The 17,004-nt window shown below is 40.3% G+C and overlaps 1 protein-coding gene across 3 annotated transcripts in view; it reads right to left on the bottom strand.

Annotated features, from left to right (window-relative positions):
• The window catches only part of GALNT8 (polypeptide N-acetylgalactosaminyltransferase 8), a 69,518-nt gene that overhangs the window by 16,467 nt on the left and 36,047 nt on the right, over window positions 1-17,004 (bottom strand). For 2 of the 3 annotated variants that reach the window (XM_077953315.1, XM_015150879.3), the window contains exons 4-6: window positions 15,718-15,901; window positions 14,781-14,978; window positions 14,166-14,280 (exon numbers count right to left, since the gene is read on the bottom strand). In XM_077953315.1, coding sequence (XP_077809441.1) covers window positions 14,166-14,280; window positions 14,781-14,978; window positions 15,718-15,901 — 497 coding nt within the window. The remainder of the gene's footprint in view (window positions 1-14,165; window positions 14,281-14,780; window positions 14,979-15,717; window positions 15,902-17,004) is intronic. The other variant, XM_077953314.1, reaches the window with a different exon arrangement.

The raw sequence follows: 17,004 nt of genomic DNA, 5'->3' as shown, positions 1-17,004 counted from the left end.
AAGAATGTGAGCTTGAAAGCAGATCTTTCCCCAGTGGAGCCCAGATGAGAACCCAACCGTGGCTGACACCTTGATGGCAGCCTTACAGAAGACCCAGCTAAACTGTGCATGGACCTCTGACCCACAGAAACTGTGAAATAATGAATGCATCTTGCTTTCAAACACTAAGTTGTGATAACATTGTTATACAGCAATAGATAACCAATTTGCATAACTTGACCAAAAGGTACCATGGCTTATGACCCAATTACAAACCTTCGTTTGTACCATCCTGATGGGTATAAAACATACTTGTCAAAACACACATTCTCATATTGAGCTTAGAAAATGTGATGTTCATCTCAGTAGCTAATGGGACTGTCCAATCACATTGGATTGATGTGGTATCTCCTGTGTCTTCTCTTCACAGCTGCCTACGTGAGCTGCAGTTTCTGGGAGGTAATTAGCCCATAGCAGTGGCTAGCAACCTAGCACACTCACGTCAGTGGGAGTGCCTGAGATAACGGTGTGTAGCTCAGGCCCCACTGGTTCAGTTAACTTACCAAAAGAGTGTCCAACTGAGTAGTCAGTCTCATTATCTGACTTTCAAATTGTTTTCATCCTTTTCTCCACTTCTTAAAACCCTGGATTCCCCTTCCTTTACACCCTATTTCCCAGAACAATGAATGAAGTTAAAAAAAAAAAAAAAAAAAAGGCTTTGAAATCAGACTGACCTATGTTCAAATTCTGGTTCCATCATTGCACACCTGGCAGCTAGCGTGTTTTGCAGCTGCCAGTTGTGCAATGATGGAAAAAGCTGACCCTCAACTTACTCATCTGCTAAAAGGGCACAGCCACTCTTTGGACTGCCACCAGGATCCAATGACATAACAAGAAATCAGTTATGGCAGCCTCTGAGATAACCTGAAGTACACATTTTCTTTCATTATCCTTCTTTGGCTCTCCTCACTGGCCCCCAGAATGATGTGGAGGTTACATCCAGCTTGCACTTAAATATTATTATTCTCTCTAGCCAAACATTCAAAATCCAAATATAACCTTACTCCAATTTTCCTAGCTGATGGAGGTCTTCACCTCACATGAATTCAGGGAGAAAAATTAACTTTGTCATAAGAAATCTTAAATTCAAGTTAAAAGTCAAGATTGCCGAGGCCAGGTGTGGTGGTTCATGCCTGTCATCCCAGCAATTTGGGAGGCCGGGGCAGGCAGATCACTTGAGGTCAGGAATTTGAGACCAGCCTGGCCAACATGGTGAAACCCTGTCTCTACTAAAAATACAAAAAGTAGCCAGGTGTGTTGTTGTGCACCTGTAATCCCAGCTACTCAGGAGGCTGAGGCAGGAGAATCACTTGAACCTGGGAGGTAGAGCTCACAATGAACCTAGATTGCGCCATTGCACTCCAGCCTGGGCAACAGAGCAAGACTCTGTCTCAAAAGAAAAAAAAAGATTGCCATTTATGAAGTAATGCCCATAATTAGCTTTGCACAAAAGTCTTCAAACTCTGCTCTCAAAATTTATTCCCACTTGCCAAACTCCTTCCATCATCTCTCTCTCTCTCCCTCTTTCTCTCTTTCTCTCTCTCTCTCTCTCTCTCTCTCTCTCACACACACACACACATACATACACACAGACATTAAGCTTCTGATGATAATAATATATTACTTTGTGCCATATACTGTCCTAATACTTTCCATAAATTTAATCCTCACCATACAGGTATCTCCCTTTAAGTAACCTGCCCATGTTTGCCAGCTAGTAAATGACAGAGCTGCATTGTGAACCCAGGAAGTTACATGTCCAGTTCTGGCACAGCGTGTGAAATAAACAAGGTGCTCAACAAATGCTGTTTTTTCTTTCCTACCCATATCTCCCTGCTTCACTTTACACACATTGATGAGCACCATCCCTGCCATGGCCACTAGATGTCAGAATAAAGCGCTCTATGCAGCTCTGATATTCAAGATCTGCTACTGGAGAAAGATCCTAATAAGTGCTTAGAAGCTTTAAAAGGCAAATAGTCACACACAAACAAAGAAGCTGGATATGGGCAGAACTGCTTGCTCCAAAGAAAAGGAAAAGGATGACCCTATATTTTAAGCAAAGTCCATTTTAAAAATCACAAAGTATTAAAATAAATAGAACGTATTGTAGAAACTGAAATGGCAGTGTTTTATGTATGTTTGGGAGAATGAAAACAGAGAGACTCAGCCTAGGTGCAGAAGGAGAGAACAAAGCAGAAGGAACTCAGAAATAATGAGGGCTTTGGGTCCTAAGTTGAAGAATTGGAGAATTCACCTAAAGCTCTGGTAGGTAGGAAAACCCAGCCAGAGTGTAACTAGGGTCATCCTCAACACTTTGCTAAGTACCATACATAAAGTATTTTTGCATTTATATTTTTTGTGTTAGAGACTACTTGTACTCCCAAAGTCTATTCTGCTCTACATCTCCAGTTATAGAAGAAACACCTGGGCATATAACCCACTAACTAAAGTCTATATTTCCCAGACTCCTTTGCACACAGGTGTGGCCATGTGACTAGGTAATGGCCAATAGAATGTGAAAAGAAACAATACACACAACTTTCAGGTAGTGCTCTTAAAAAGAAAGAGCTTGCTCTCTCTCTTCCCCCTTTTCTCTCCCTACCGGCTAGAATACAAATACGGTGTTGAGTGTGGCAGGACCACAAAATAAAAGTCTTGGTCCCTATCACCCTAGAGCTGCCATATCAATCCTGAACTGCTTGTGTTCAAACTGTTATAGGAAAGAGTAATTAGTTTCTATCATGTTGAAGCTTCTGTTATTTTAGCTTCTGTCAGAGAAGCTGAGTGAGCATTCTAATTAATATCTTTATAAAATTATATCAAATTCATTATTACATTGTGACTGTACCATCATTCTTATGAGGTACATTAAACAAAATGCTTCTCTCCATTTCACAAATGGGAAAACTGATCAGACCACTGTATTTGTCTGTTTTCACACTGCCATAGAGAACTGCCTGAGACTGGGTAATTTACATAGGAAAGAGGTTTTGTTGACTCACAATTCATCACGGCTAGAGAGGTGTCAGGAAAATTACAATCATGGCAGAAGACGAAGAGGAAGCAAGGCACCTTCTTCACAAGGCGGCAGGAAGGAGAATGAATGCAGGAGGAACTACCAAACACTTATAAAAACCATCAGATCTTGTGAAAACTCACAATCAGGAGAACAATCTGGTGGAAACCCTCCCATCATGATCCAATTACCTCCACCTGGTCTCTCCTTTGACATGCGGGGATTGTGTGGATTATAATTTAAGATGAGATTTGAGTTGGGACACAAAGCCTAACCATATCAACCACCATCCAATAAAAGTTAGTTTTCTCTGCCAAAGAATGATTATGGCTTAAGGTATAACCCAGACAAGACTCAAAAGTTCATTTGTTAACATTAAATGTGGAGTCCTGAGTGGGTCCTTATTGGGTACAGTACATGGCTATGGGGTCTTCAGTTTCAGTTAGAAAGAAATTAAAGAGAGTGGAATGAAATAAACTCTAGATGGGAAATTACTTTGTTCTTCCAGACACCGCAATGGACCAGAGATCACATTGTCACAAGCACAGAATTTCAGGGCTTGGAGGGGAAAAAAAGGTCATCTTATAGAAGCTTAGTCCACAGTGAGTTAGTAGAGACAGCATTAGAACTCAGGGTCAGTGTTTATTACAATACCACCCTGACATTCTTATTATTGTCACTTTTACCATTAAACATTTATTGAGTGTAAACCGTGTATCACTCACCATACGAGGTGCTTGATGCAGGAGGTAAGGTTTAGAGGGCTTGTATGTTGCACACAAACTCTTGAGTGGCAAAGCAGGATTTTGACTTACGTCTGTCTGTCTCCAATACCTGTGTAATTTCCACTACTTTCCATTGCCTCTTTTAAGAGTTCAACCTTAGCTTGAAAGATGAAAGATGAACTACCGAGAACAAACACAAACCCACAGGCCAGCCCCTTCTAATCAGGCCCTGAAGATTATACCAAAAAGGTAAAAGAGATACTGTGGAAATGATATTTTATCCACAAAACCTCTTCTAAATTGATCCTGATGCATGAAAATTTATTGGCCCTAATTCTTCACACCATTTTAGGGTTGGCCATGTGACTTATACTCTGAAATAGCTTGCTACTTCTAAACCTAGGCCTTACAAGACTTCACATGGTCCCATTGGCCCTCTTGTACACCATAAGAAGAGCTTTCTGTCCTAGGTAGCTGCTATCCCACATTTGCCTGAGCCCCAGAGTGAACATGTGTGGATCACAGCCATTCCGTCTGAGCCAGCTGGATCTGCAAATCTGTGAGAATTGATTATTGTTGCTTTAAGGCACTCAGTTTGGGTTGATTTATTGCATGACATTTTTTGGCAAGAGTTAACCAACACACTGACATATTTTGAATCTGCACTTGTAATTTCTCTATTTTTCTTGGTTTGCATCCTGAATTCCCTTATAGAGCACAAAAATTCAGGTTGGGAGAGGTGGTGGAGCAAGATGGTGGAATAGAAGGCTCCACCAATCGTCCCCTGACAAGGATACGAATTTAACAACTATCTACACAAGCAAAGCACCTTCATAAGAACCAAAAAATCAGGTGAACACTCACAGTACTCATATTTTAACTTGATATTGCTGAAAGAGGCACTGGAGAGGGAGAAAGGACAGTGGTGAATCACTGATGCTACCCCTCCCCCATCCCCACTAGCTGCAGTGTGGTGTAGACAGCACTTCTGTGTGTTGGAGAAGGAAGAGCACAGCAATTGTGAGGCGTTGAACTCAGTGCTGTCCTGTTAGAGCAGAAAGGAAAACTGAACCAAACTCAGCTGCTGCCCACCCAAAGAGGGAGCATTTACACCAGCCCCAGCCAGAGGGAAATCACTGATCCCAGAAGTAGGACGTTGAGTTCCCCCGAATCTCGCCACCAGGCTACAGTGCTCTGAGTCTCTAAGTAAGCCTGAAAGGCAGTCTAGGCAACTATTAGGTGAATCCTAGTGCTGAACTGGGCCCAGAGACAGTGAATTGCGGGTGGGGAGGCAGGTCACACAACCTACTGAAACACCAGCTGGGGCCACTAAGGGAGTACTGGCATTACCCGTCGCCTAACCCCAGGATGCACAACTCGCAGCTCCAGAAGAGACCCCTTCCTTCCATTTGAGGAGAGGGGAGGGAGAAGTGAGGAGGACTTTGACTGCATCTTGGATACCAGCTCAGCTACAGCAGGCTAGGAAATCAGTCAGAGTTGTGTGGTCCCCGGTCCAGGCCCTAGCTCCCAGCTGACATTTCTAAACATACCCTGGCTAGAAGGGAGCTCACTGCCTTGAAGGGAAGGACCCAGTCCTGGCAGCATTTATCACCTGCTAGGTGAAAAGCCCCGGGACACTGAACAACTAGCAGCAATACCCAATACTACACTGAGGGCCTTGGGTGAGTCTCTGAGACTTGGTGGCTTTAGGTACCAGCTTGGCCACAGGTGGGTAGAGCACCAAGCAGTCTCTTGGGGGTCCCTGATTCCAGGACTTGACTCTTACATGGCATTTCTGAACCTGCTCTGGGCCAGAAGGGAGCCCACTTCCCTGATGGGTGAGTCCTAAGCCAGGCAGCATTCATCATAAACTAACCTGAGAATCCTTGGGCCCTAAGGGAACATGAGTGGTAGTCTGGCAGTACTTCCTGTGGGCCTGTGGTGGCACTGGCCTCTAACTTTGGAAAGAAGAGGGAAGAGTAGGAAGGAGTGTGTCTTGTGGTTTGAGTGCCAGCTCAGCCACAATATAATAAAACATGAGGTAGACTTTTAAGGTATTTTACTTTAGTTTCTGACTGCCAGACAGCACCCCTGGACCCACTTGGGACCTGGAGGAATACATGGCCCTGAAAGGAAGGACACAGGCCTGTGTCCTGTGTCCTGGCTTTGCCACCTACTGATTGTAGAGCACCAGGGTCTCAAGGGAACATAGGAAGTATGCAGTGAGTGGTCACAGCAGGCCTTGGGTGAGACCCAGTCCTGTGCTAGCTTCAGGTCTGACCCAGAGCAGTCGCAGTGGAGGTGGTCACGGAGGTGCTTGTGTCACTGCACCCCCAGCTCTAGGTAGCTCAGAACAGAGAGAGAGAGACTCCGTTTGTTTGGGAGAAAGTAAGGGAAGGGAACAAGGGTCCCTGCCTGGTAATCCAGAGAATTCTTCCAGATCTTGTCCAAGACCATCAAGGTGGCACTTCCATGAGTCTGGAAGAACCACAGCATTACTGGGCTTAGGGTGCCCCCTAAAGTAGGTACAGCTTAGATCATGACACCCATGTCTTTTTGCATATCTGGAAAGTCTTTCCAAGAAGGATGGGTACAAACAAGCCTAGACAGTAAAGGCTACAATAAGTAGTCTTTACTTACAACAAGCAGCCTAACTCTTCAATGCCCAGACACAGAAGAACATCTACAAGTATCAAGATAATTCAGGAAAACATGATCTCACCAAATGAACTAAGGGACCAATCCTAGAGAGAGACATGGGACCATTCAGACAGAAAATTTAAAATAGCTGTTTTGAGGAAACTCAAAGAAGTTCAAGATGATACAGAGAAGGAATTCAGAATTCTATCAGATAAATTTAACAATGAGATGGAAATAACAGAAAAGAATCAAGCAGAAATTCTGGAAATGATAAATGCAATTGGTATACTCAAGAATGCGTCAATGTCTTTTAATAGCAGAATTGGTTAAACAGAAGGGAGATTCAGTAAACTTGAGGACAGGCTATTTGTAAAATACATAGTCAGAGGACAAAAGAAAAAAGAACACAAAACAATGAAGCATGCCTACAGGATCTAGAAAATAGCCTCAAAAGGACAAATCTAAGAGTTATAGGCCTTAAAGAGGAGGTAGAGAAAGAGAAAGGGGTAGAAAGTTTATTCAAAGGGACAACAATACAGAACTTCCCAAACCTAAAGAAAGATATCAATGTCCAAGTACAAGAAGGTTACAGAATGCTAAGCAGATTTAACCCAAAGAAAACTACCTCAAGGCATTTAATAATCAAACTCCCAAAGATTAAGGATAAAGAAAGGATTCTAAAAACAACATACAATGCAGCTCCTATACTTTCTGATAGCAGACTTTTCCGTGGAAACCTTACAGGCCAGGAGAGAGTAACATGATATTTGTAAAGCATTGAAGGAAAAAACTTTTACCCTAGAGCAACATATACAGTGAAAATATCCTTCAGACATGAAGGAGAAATAAAGACTTTCCCATACAAACAAAAGCTGAAGGACTTCATGAACACCAGACCTATCCTACAAGAAATGCTAAAGGGAGTACTTCAATCAAAAAGAAAAGGACGTTAATGAGCCATAAGTAATCACCTATAGGTATAAAATTCACTAGTAATAGTCAGTACACAGAAAAACACAGAATATTATAACACTGTAACTGTGGTGTATAAACTACACTTATCCTAAATAGAAAGTCTAAATAATGAATCAATCAACAATAATAACTACAAAACCTTTTCAAGACATAGTACAGTGAGATATATAAATAGAAATGACAGAAAGTTAAAAAGCAGGGGGGCGAAGTCAAGGTGTAGAGTTTTTATTTGTTGTTTTTTTTTTTTCCACTTGTTTGGTTGTCTGTTTATATAAATAGTGTTAAGCTGTCATCACCTTAAAATAATGGGTGATAAGATAGTATTGCAAGCCTAATGAGAATCCCAAACGAAAAACATACAACAGATACATGAAAAAATAAAAAGCAAGAAACTAAATCATATCAACAGAGAAAATCACCTTCACTAGAGGAAGACAGGAAAAAAAGAAACAAGAAAGAAAAGACCACAAAGCAACCAGAAAACAGATGACAAAATAGCAGAAGTCCTTTCTTATCAATAATAACATTGAATGTAAATGGACTTAACTCTCCAATCAAGACATAGAGTGGCTGAATGAATGAAAAAACAAGACCCGCTGATCTGTTGCCTATAAGAAACATACTTCGCCTATAAAAATACACATAAACTGAAAATAAAGGGATGGAAAAAGATATTCCATACCAATGAAAACCAAAGAAAAGCAGGAGTAGCTATATTTATATCAGACAAAATAGATTTCAAGACAAAAACTATAAGAAACAAGGAAGGTCACTATATAATAATAAAGGGGTCAATTTAGCAAGGGGGTATAACCCTTTTAAATATATATGCACCCAATACTGGAACATCCAGATATATAAAGCAAATATTATTGGAGCTAAATAGAGAGATAGGCCCCAGTACAATAATAACTGAAGACTTCAACATCCTATTTTCAGCACTGGACAGATCTTCCAGACAGAAAATCAACAAAGAAACATCAGACTTAATCTGTACTATAGACAAAGTGTCTCTAATACATACTTACAGACATTTCATCCAGTGGCTGCAGAATACACATTCTTCTCCTCAGCACATGGATCATTCTCAAGGACAGACCATATGTTAGGTCACAAAACAAGTCTTAAAACATTCAAAAAATAAAAATAATAGCAAGCATTGTCTCTGACCACAGTGGAATAAAACTAGAAATCAATAACAAGAGAAATTTGGGAAACTATACAGACAAATGGAAATTAAACAATATGCCCCTGAATGACCAGTGAGTCAATGAAGAAACTAAGAAGGAAACTGGAAAATTCATTGAAACAAATGATAATGGAGACACAACATAACCAAAACCTATGGACTACAGCAAAAACAGTACTAAGAGGGATGTTTACAGCGCTAAGCGCCTACATCAAAAAGAGTAAAAACTTCAAACAAACAATCTAATGATGAATCTTAAAGAACTAGAAAAGCAAGAGGAAACCAAACCCAAAATTGTAATAGAAAATAACTAATAGATCCCATTTGTCAATTTTTTTCTTTTGTTGCTATTGCTTTTGGCATCTTTGTCATGAAATCTTTGCCCATCCCTATATCCTGAATGGTATTGCCTAGGTTGTCTTCCAGGGTTTTTATAGTTTTGGGCTTTACGTGTAAGTTTTTAGTCCATCTTGAGTTAATTTTTGTATATGGTATAAGGAAGAGGTCCAGTTTCAATCTTCTGAATATGGCTAGCCAGTTATCCCAGCACCATTTATTGAATAGGGAATCCTTTCCCCATTTCTTGTTTTTGTCACATTTGTTGAAGATCAGATAGTTATAGGTGTGCAGTCTTTTTTCTGGGTTCTCTATTCTGTTCCATTGGTCTATGTGTCTGTTTTTGTACTAGCACCATGATGTTTTGGTTGTCGTAGCCCCATAGTATAGTTTGGAGTCAGGTAGCTATTATTAAAAAGAAAAAAAATAACAGATGCTCACAAGGTTGTGAAAAAAAAGGAATGCTTGTCTACTGTTGATGGGAGTGTAAATTAGTTCAGCCATTGTAGAAGGCACTGTGGTGATTTCTCAAAGATCTAAAGATAGAGATACCATTCAACCCAGCAATCCCTTTACTGGGTATATACCCAAAGGATTATAAATCATTCTATTATAAAGACACATACATATGTATGTTCATTGTAGAACTATTTACAATAGCAAAGACATGAAATCAACCTAAATGCCCAACAATGATAGACTGGATAAAGAAAATGTGGTACATATACACCAACGAATACTATGCAGCCATAAAAGATGAAATCATGTCCTTTGCAAGGACATGGATGGAGCTAGAGGCCATTATCCTTAGCAAACTGACACAGGAACAGAAAACCAAATACCACACGCTCTTACTTTTAAGGGGAAGCTAAATGATGAGAACACATGGACACAAAGAGGGGAACAACTCACACTGAGGCCTTTTGGAGGGTGGAGGGTGGAAGGAGGGAGAAGATAAGGAAAAATAAGTAATGGAGATTAAGCTTAATCTGTAGGTGATGAAATAATCTGTTCAATAAACCCCCATGACACAGGTCTACTGATATAAAAAACCTGCACTAGTACCCCTGAGCTTAAAATGAAATTTAAAAAATAAAAAAGAAATAATAAAGATCAGAGTAGAAATAAATGAAATTGAAATAAAAAATACAAAAAAGTCAATGAAACAGTCCAGGCATGGTGACTCACGCCTGTAATCCCAGCATTTTGGGAGGCTGAGGCGGGTGGATCACGAGGTCAGGAGATTGAGACCATCCTGGCTAACACGGTGAAACCCCGTCTCTACTAAAAATACAAAAAAATTAGCTGGGCATGGTGGCAGGCACCTGCAGTCCCAGCTACTCAGGAGGCTGAGGCAGGAGAATGGCGTGAACCTGGGAGGCGGAGCTTGCAGTGAGCCAAGACTGTGCCACTGCAGTCCAGCCTGGGCAATAGAGCAAGACTCCATCTCAAAAAAAAAAAAAAAAAAAAAAAAAAGGAACAACAACAACAAAAATCAATGAAATAAAAAGTTGGTTTTTTGAAAAGTTCAACAAAATTGACAAACCTTTATCCAGACTAACTAAGAAAAAAAGAGAGAATATCTAAATAAATATAATCAGAGGTGAAAAAGACATTACAACTGATACTACATAAATTCAAAGGAACATTACTGGCTACTATAAGCTACTGTATGCCAATAAGTTGGAAAATCTAGAAGAAATGGACAAATTCCTAGACACAATGAACCTCGTTCAAGATTGAACCAGGAAAAACATCCTGAACCTGAACAGACCAATAACAAGTAATGAGATCAAAGCTGTAATAAAGTTTCCCAGTAAAGGAAAACCTGGGACTCAGTGGTTTCACTGTTGATTTCTACTGAACATTTAAAGAAAAACTAACCAATCCTACTTAAATTTTTCCAAAAAATAGAGGAAGGAACATTTCCAAACTCATTCTATGAGGCCAGTATTACCCTGATACCAAAACCAGACAAAAACACATTAAAAAAAAAAAAAGAAAAGAAAAGAAAACTGCAGACCAATATCTCTGATGAACATTGGCACAAAAATCCTCAATAAAATATTAGCAAACTGAATGTGACAATACATTAGAAAGGTCATTCATCATGAACAAGTGGGATTCATCCCTGGGATGCAAGTATTGTTCAATGCATGCAGATCAATCAATGTGAAACATCATATCAACAGAATGAAGGACAAAAACCATGTGATCATTTCAATTGATGCTGAAAAAGCATTTGATAAAATTCAACAACTATTCATGATTTAAAACTCCTCAAAAAACTATGTATAGAAGAAACATACCTTAACATAATAAAAGCCGTATACAACCCACAGCTAATATCATACTGAACAGGGAAAAAATGAAAGCCTTTCCTCTAAGATCTGGAATATGACAAAGATGCCCATTTTCACCACTGTTATTCAATGTACTACTGGAAGTCCTAGCTAGAGCAATTAGACAAGAGAAATAAATAAAGGCATCCAAATTGGAATGGATGAAGTTCATGTTATCCTTGTTTGCAGATGACACAATCTTTTATTGGAAAAACCTAAAGACTCCACCAAAAAACTATTAGAATTGATAAACTCAGTAAAGTTGCAAGATGGAAAATCAACATCCAAAAATCAGTAGCATTTCTGTATGCCAATAGTGAACAATCTGAAAAGAAATGTTTAAAAGTAATTCCATTTACAATTGCCACAAATAAAATTAAATACCTAGGAATTAAGCAAAGAAGTAAAAAATATCTCTATAATGAAAACTATAAAACATTGATGAAAAACATTGAAGAGGACACCAAAAAATGGAAAGATATTCCATGTTCATGGATTGGAAGAATCAATATCATTAAAATGTCCATACAAGCCAAAGCAATATACAGATTCAATGCAATCCCTATCAAAATGCCAATGACATTCTTCACAGAAATAGAAAAAACAATTCTAAAATTTATGTGGAACTGCAAAAGACCCAGAATAACCAAAGCCATGCCTAGCAAAAAGAACAACACTGGAGGAAACACATTACCTGACTTCAAATTATACTACAGAGCTATAGTAACCAAAACAGCATGGTACCGGCATAAAAACAGACACATAGACTAATGAACCACAATAGAGAACCCAGAAACAAACCCACATGCCTATAGTGAACTCATTTTTGACAAAGGTACCAAGAACATACACTGGGGAAAAGACAGTTTCTTCAATAAATTGTGCTGGGAAAACTGGATATTCATATGCAGAAGAATGAAAGTAGGTCTGTATCTCTCACCATACACAAAAATAAAATGAAAATAGATTAAAGACTTAAACCTGAGACCTCAAATTATGAAACTACTACAAGAAAAAAAATGAGGAAAATATCTAGGACACTGGTCTGGGGAAAGATTTCTTCAGCAATACCCCACAAGTACAGGCAACCAATACAAACACTGACAAATGGAATAACATCAAGTTAAAAAGCACAGCAAAAGACACAATCAACAAAGTGTAGAGACAGCCCACAAAATGGGAGAAAATATTTGCAAACTACCCATCTGGCTAGGGATTAATAACCAGAATATATAAGGAGCTTAAACAACTTTATAGGTAAAAATTTAATAATCCAATCCAAAAATGGGCAAAAGATTTGAATAGACATTTCTCAAAGGAAGACATACAAATGGCAAACAGGCATGTGAAAAGATGCTCAACATCACTGATCATCAGATAAATGCAAATCAAAACTACAGTGAGATATCATCTCACTCCAGTTAAAATGGCTTATATCCAAAAGACAGGCAATAAAAATGCTGGAGAGGATGTGGAGAAAAGAGAACCCTCGTCCACTGTTGGTAGGAATGTAGATTAGTACAACCACTATGGAGGACAGTTTGTAGGTTCCTCAGAAAAAAAAAATGTATATATAGAGCTACCATATGATCCAGCAATCCCACTCCTGGGTATATACCCAAAAGAAAGGAAATCACTAAATCAAAGAGATAGCTGCACTCTTTTGTTTGTCGCAGCACTGTTCACAACAGCCAAGATATGGAAGAAATCTGTGTCCATCAACAGATGAATGGATAAAGAAAATGTAGTACACAATAGAGTACTATTCAGCCATTAAAAAAAAGAATGAGGTTCTGTCACTTGCAACAACACGGATGGAACTGGAGATTATTATGTTAAGTGAAATAAGTCAGGCACAGAAAGACAAACACTGTATTTCTCACTTACGTGTGAAATTTAAAAATCAAAACAATTGAACTTATGGGCCTAGAGAGTAGAAGGATGGTTACCAGAGGCCGGGAAGGGTAACCGGGGGAGATGGGGATGGTTAATGGGTACAAAAATAATAGTTACAAAGAATGAATAAGACAAATAAGACCTACTATTTGATGGCACAATAGGATGACTATAGTTAATAACAATTTAATTTTGTATTTTAAAATAACTTAAAGAATATAATTGGATTGTTTGTAACACGAAGGATAAATGCTTGAGGGGACGGATACCCCATTCTCTGTGACATGATTATTATTCATTGCATGCCTGCATCAAAACACCACATGTACACCCTAAATATATACACCTACAATGCACCCAGGAAAATTTAAAATTCCACTTATTGTAATTTAGGTTGTTCATGTGATCTAAACAAGCATGGGCAGCAGTCAGGGGCAGACAACAGGCATCACTGCGGAAGTGTGAAGCCAGTATTTCTCCAGACACACAGAAGTTGGTCAGAACTAGCACTGGTTTGAGGATTTATAGCGCTGGTTTGAGGATTTATATCTCAGCACAAACTCAGGCTATCACGTCAGCTGCTCTGGCTGTGAGTACAGAAGCAGGCTGGCTGCCCACATGTCTGCATTCCCTGGTCACACTGCCCACTCCTGTTTTTGCTGTCTTTGGCCTTCTAGAGAATTGACTGCTCCAAGGTTAAATCTATCCCAGGAGATGCGTGAAAAATGCCCAGAGTCCTCAAGTGAAATAGGGACATCTATCTATTCAGTCCCAACTTGACCCCTTCCCACCCACACCTCCCGGATTATATGGGCTATACCAGGAGTGTCCACTCCAGAAGTCCTATTGCCCCCCGTCCTTGGCCCAGTCGCCTGGAAACATGAGAATGTATCCACCTTCAAGCCAATGACATTCAGCCTTGTTCTAGGATTCTAGGGGTCCTACGACCTTTCTATTATTCCCCTTTCTGCCTTGTCCCATAAACAGAAGGGAAATGTACACACCCGCAGGCTAAGCTCCACGTTCTCTCCTCCATAGATGAGCATTCCACCATCCAGAGACCCGATCTCTCCCAGGAAGTGCCTGTCAGCAGCCAGGATGCCCATGATTGACGGACTCCTACAGAGCACACAGCAAGAGTCATTAATCTCTCCACGAGGAGCGGAGGTGAGGGGTGGGATCCTCAATGAGAATTTGGGCTTCAGAACTCTACCTAAGTCTGTTCTTATCATGAAGGCCCTCCCTAAACTCTCAGGCTGGACTAAGCGCATGCAGCTTTCCCTGGCCCACTGTGTTATCATAACCCTTCTCAAAATATATTGAAATTACATCTTTTTCACCTAGGTATCCTTACTTCATAGCCAGTTAATGCTTGAAATGGCCAAAATGTTTTCCAAAATTTTAAATATTTTGCTTGATTTTTGCCTGAAAGTCCCTAAATATCTCAAAGTGTCTGTGATTTCTTAACTGGGATGACTTCTATCCCTTGTCCTTCACTTCATCCCCTCCCCTCCTTCCACGTCACCCCAAGTACTACCACCAAAGATAAACAAAATCCATGCAGTTCATTCCTGCCTTCCCACATGCTACTCAAGTTCCCTGAACCTCCTCAGACTTACTTCACTGGGGCAGTGACATCATGCCGATCAATCCAGGCTTGTGGCAGTGCATCGTAGCGGCACCAGAGTTCCCAGTTAAACCCATCAACTGCCAGTTCATACTTATCCAGTTTGAAGGTGTCAAAACGAATGTTGTCAAACACAGGAGACACAATCACGGTGCGGTCTTCCTGAATCCGAGCTAAGATTGGCTCTGCCCTAGAAGAAGAGTGTGCAGCAAGCCCAGCTTGGGTATGAGGACAAGCAGTAGGAGGCAGCAGATAAAGCTGTTTCAAGCACCTTGCTATCATTGCCCTGACATTGAGTACCTCCTCCATTTAGGCTGTGCTGGGTTGTGAGTAGAACTCTCCAGAGTCCAGAGAATCTCTGTACCTTTCGGGATAGCTGAAGCTGCTAGCAGCCAACCCGCGTCAAGAACAGGTTTGAAATTAGTACCCAAGTAGCACCCCCAGGCCGTTGTGAAGCAGCATTATCAGTATGTATATTACTCCTTGAATTTACGTTATCTCTTGGTTCTCCCTGTTTCCAAGATGATGCTTCTTTCCCGTCTGACTCTCCACATTCTCTAAAGAACATAGTTCTCTTTATTTTATTATGTAATTTCAGGGCTGGGGAAAAAACCTTTAAAATAACCAAAGGCTAATCTCCTCATCTTTACAGTTAAAGACACAATGTCTAGTTAAGTGAAGTGACTTACTCAAATTCACAAAGTATTTGGCAAAGTCAGAATTATGATCCAACTGTCAATACTCTCCACCATGCTACTTCTCTTAGCCAAGCAAAATGCCTGCATAAAAGCATGCTCCTTTGGAGAGTCCCTTTATTTAAGGCCCAGTACTGACTTTCCCTATGTCCACAGTATCCTGTCCTGTGTTCTGTACATGCACAATGTCTCCTCTCTGCCCTTTCCAGAAGAATCAGCCTCTTTGAGCCTTACCACCCAACATTGACTTCAATGTGAGCATCCAAGATGGCGACCACGTCTGCTGTGGCAGCTTCCCAGCCAGTGTTGCGGGCTTGAGCAAGACCTTTCCTCTCAGGATGCCGTATTATTTTCAGTAGTCCTGGATACTTCTGGTTGTAAAGCTTAATCTTCTCATCCAAGTGTACCTTTAGTTCTCCTGTCAATCAAGTGCACACCTATAGCAATTCTGAGTGCAACAATCAATGTGATACAAAAGTTTTATACTATCATATAATCGTGACTGGACTACCTCCAGCATAAAATGGGCAATTCTAAGAGTCAGCTAGAAAATAAGTCGTATTTCCCCTGCACCTGCCTGTCTTCTCCCTTTCACCTGAGGTGTACTGTGATCATTCCTAATTTCCTTTCCCTCACAGTTAAACTATCTTAGAATGATAATACTGCTTACTACATGTCAGGCACTGTTGTAAGTGCTTTTTCACATTGAGAAGTTCTTGAGAGAATGAGTAGGACAGATCTAGCCCAAGGTGCACACGTTGACGGACAACACTGCAGGAAGGCCTGGAACATCTTCATAGCTAAACTCTCAAGACTCTAGAGAATCCATAAATGACGAAAATTGTTTTGTTTTGGATATTCCCAGTTGACCTACTTAAGGACCAACTGGGACAGAATGCACAGATTAATCTCTTTGCCAGCTTCTAGCTAGTAAATTTAGCCCAAAAATTACGCAAACAAGATTCACTATTCCCAGATTGTTCTCAGGTAGTTTTCTTCCCTCTCTTTTAATAAAGCTTGTCTGTGGCTTTGTTCTTGGGCTCAGCCTACCGCCGACTTCCTCACGTGTAAGAAAACAACTTTCATGCAAATCACTGAACCGTATGCAAAATATCTAACCAAATGACTCTGAGTTACTCGTTAATAAAATTTAGTTAATTCTGAAAGTATCTCATGTGGTCGGCACTACAATATCCCCACTTTACAGATAAAGAAACTGAGGCACAAAGAGTTTTAAAAACTTTTCCAAGTCACGTATCTAGTAAGTGGTATGCCCTGGATGTGAACCTATGCTGTGTTTAGCCACCAGAACACACTGCCTCAAGAACTCTGAGTATCTGGCTGGGTTTATTAAGCCCTCCCTCCCTCTCCTCTCCTCTCTCCCCATAGCCAAGGAATGAGGTTCTTGCTGGTTCCTCTCTCAAAAGAAGAGCATATTCATGAGACCCAGAGTGATCAAGACCTGGAATCAACACCTAAGTGACTGTGGCAGTAAAATTTACCCCATTTTAGATCTGCCGC

This window comes from Macaca mulatta, chromosome 11, assembly GCF_049350105.2.
Source record: "Macaca mulatta isolate MMU2019108-1 chromosome 11, T2T-MMU8v2.0, whole genome shotgun sequence".
Classification (NCBI taxonomy): Eukaryota; Metazoa; Chordata; class Mammalia; order Primates; family Cercopithecidae; genus Macaca; species Macaca mulatta.
Note: the sequence above shows the minus strand (reverse complement) of the source record. Positions and strands in the feature narration are given on the sequence as shown.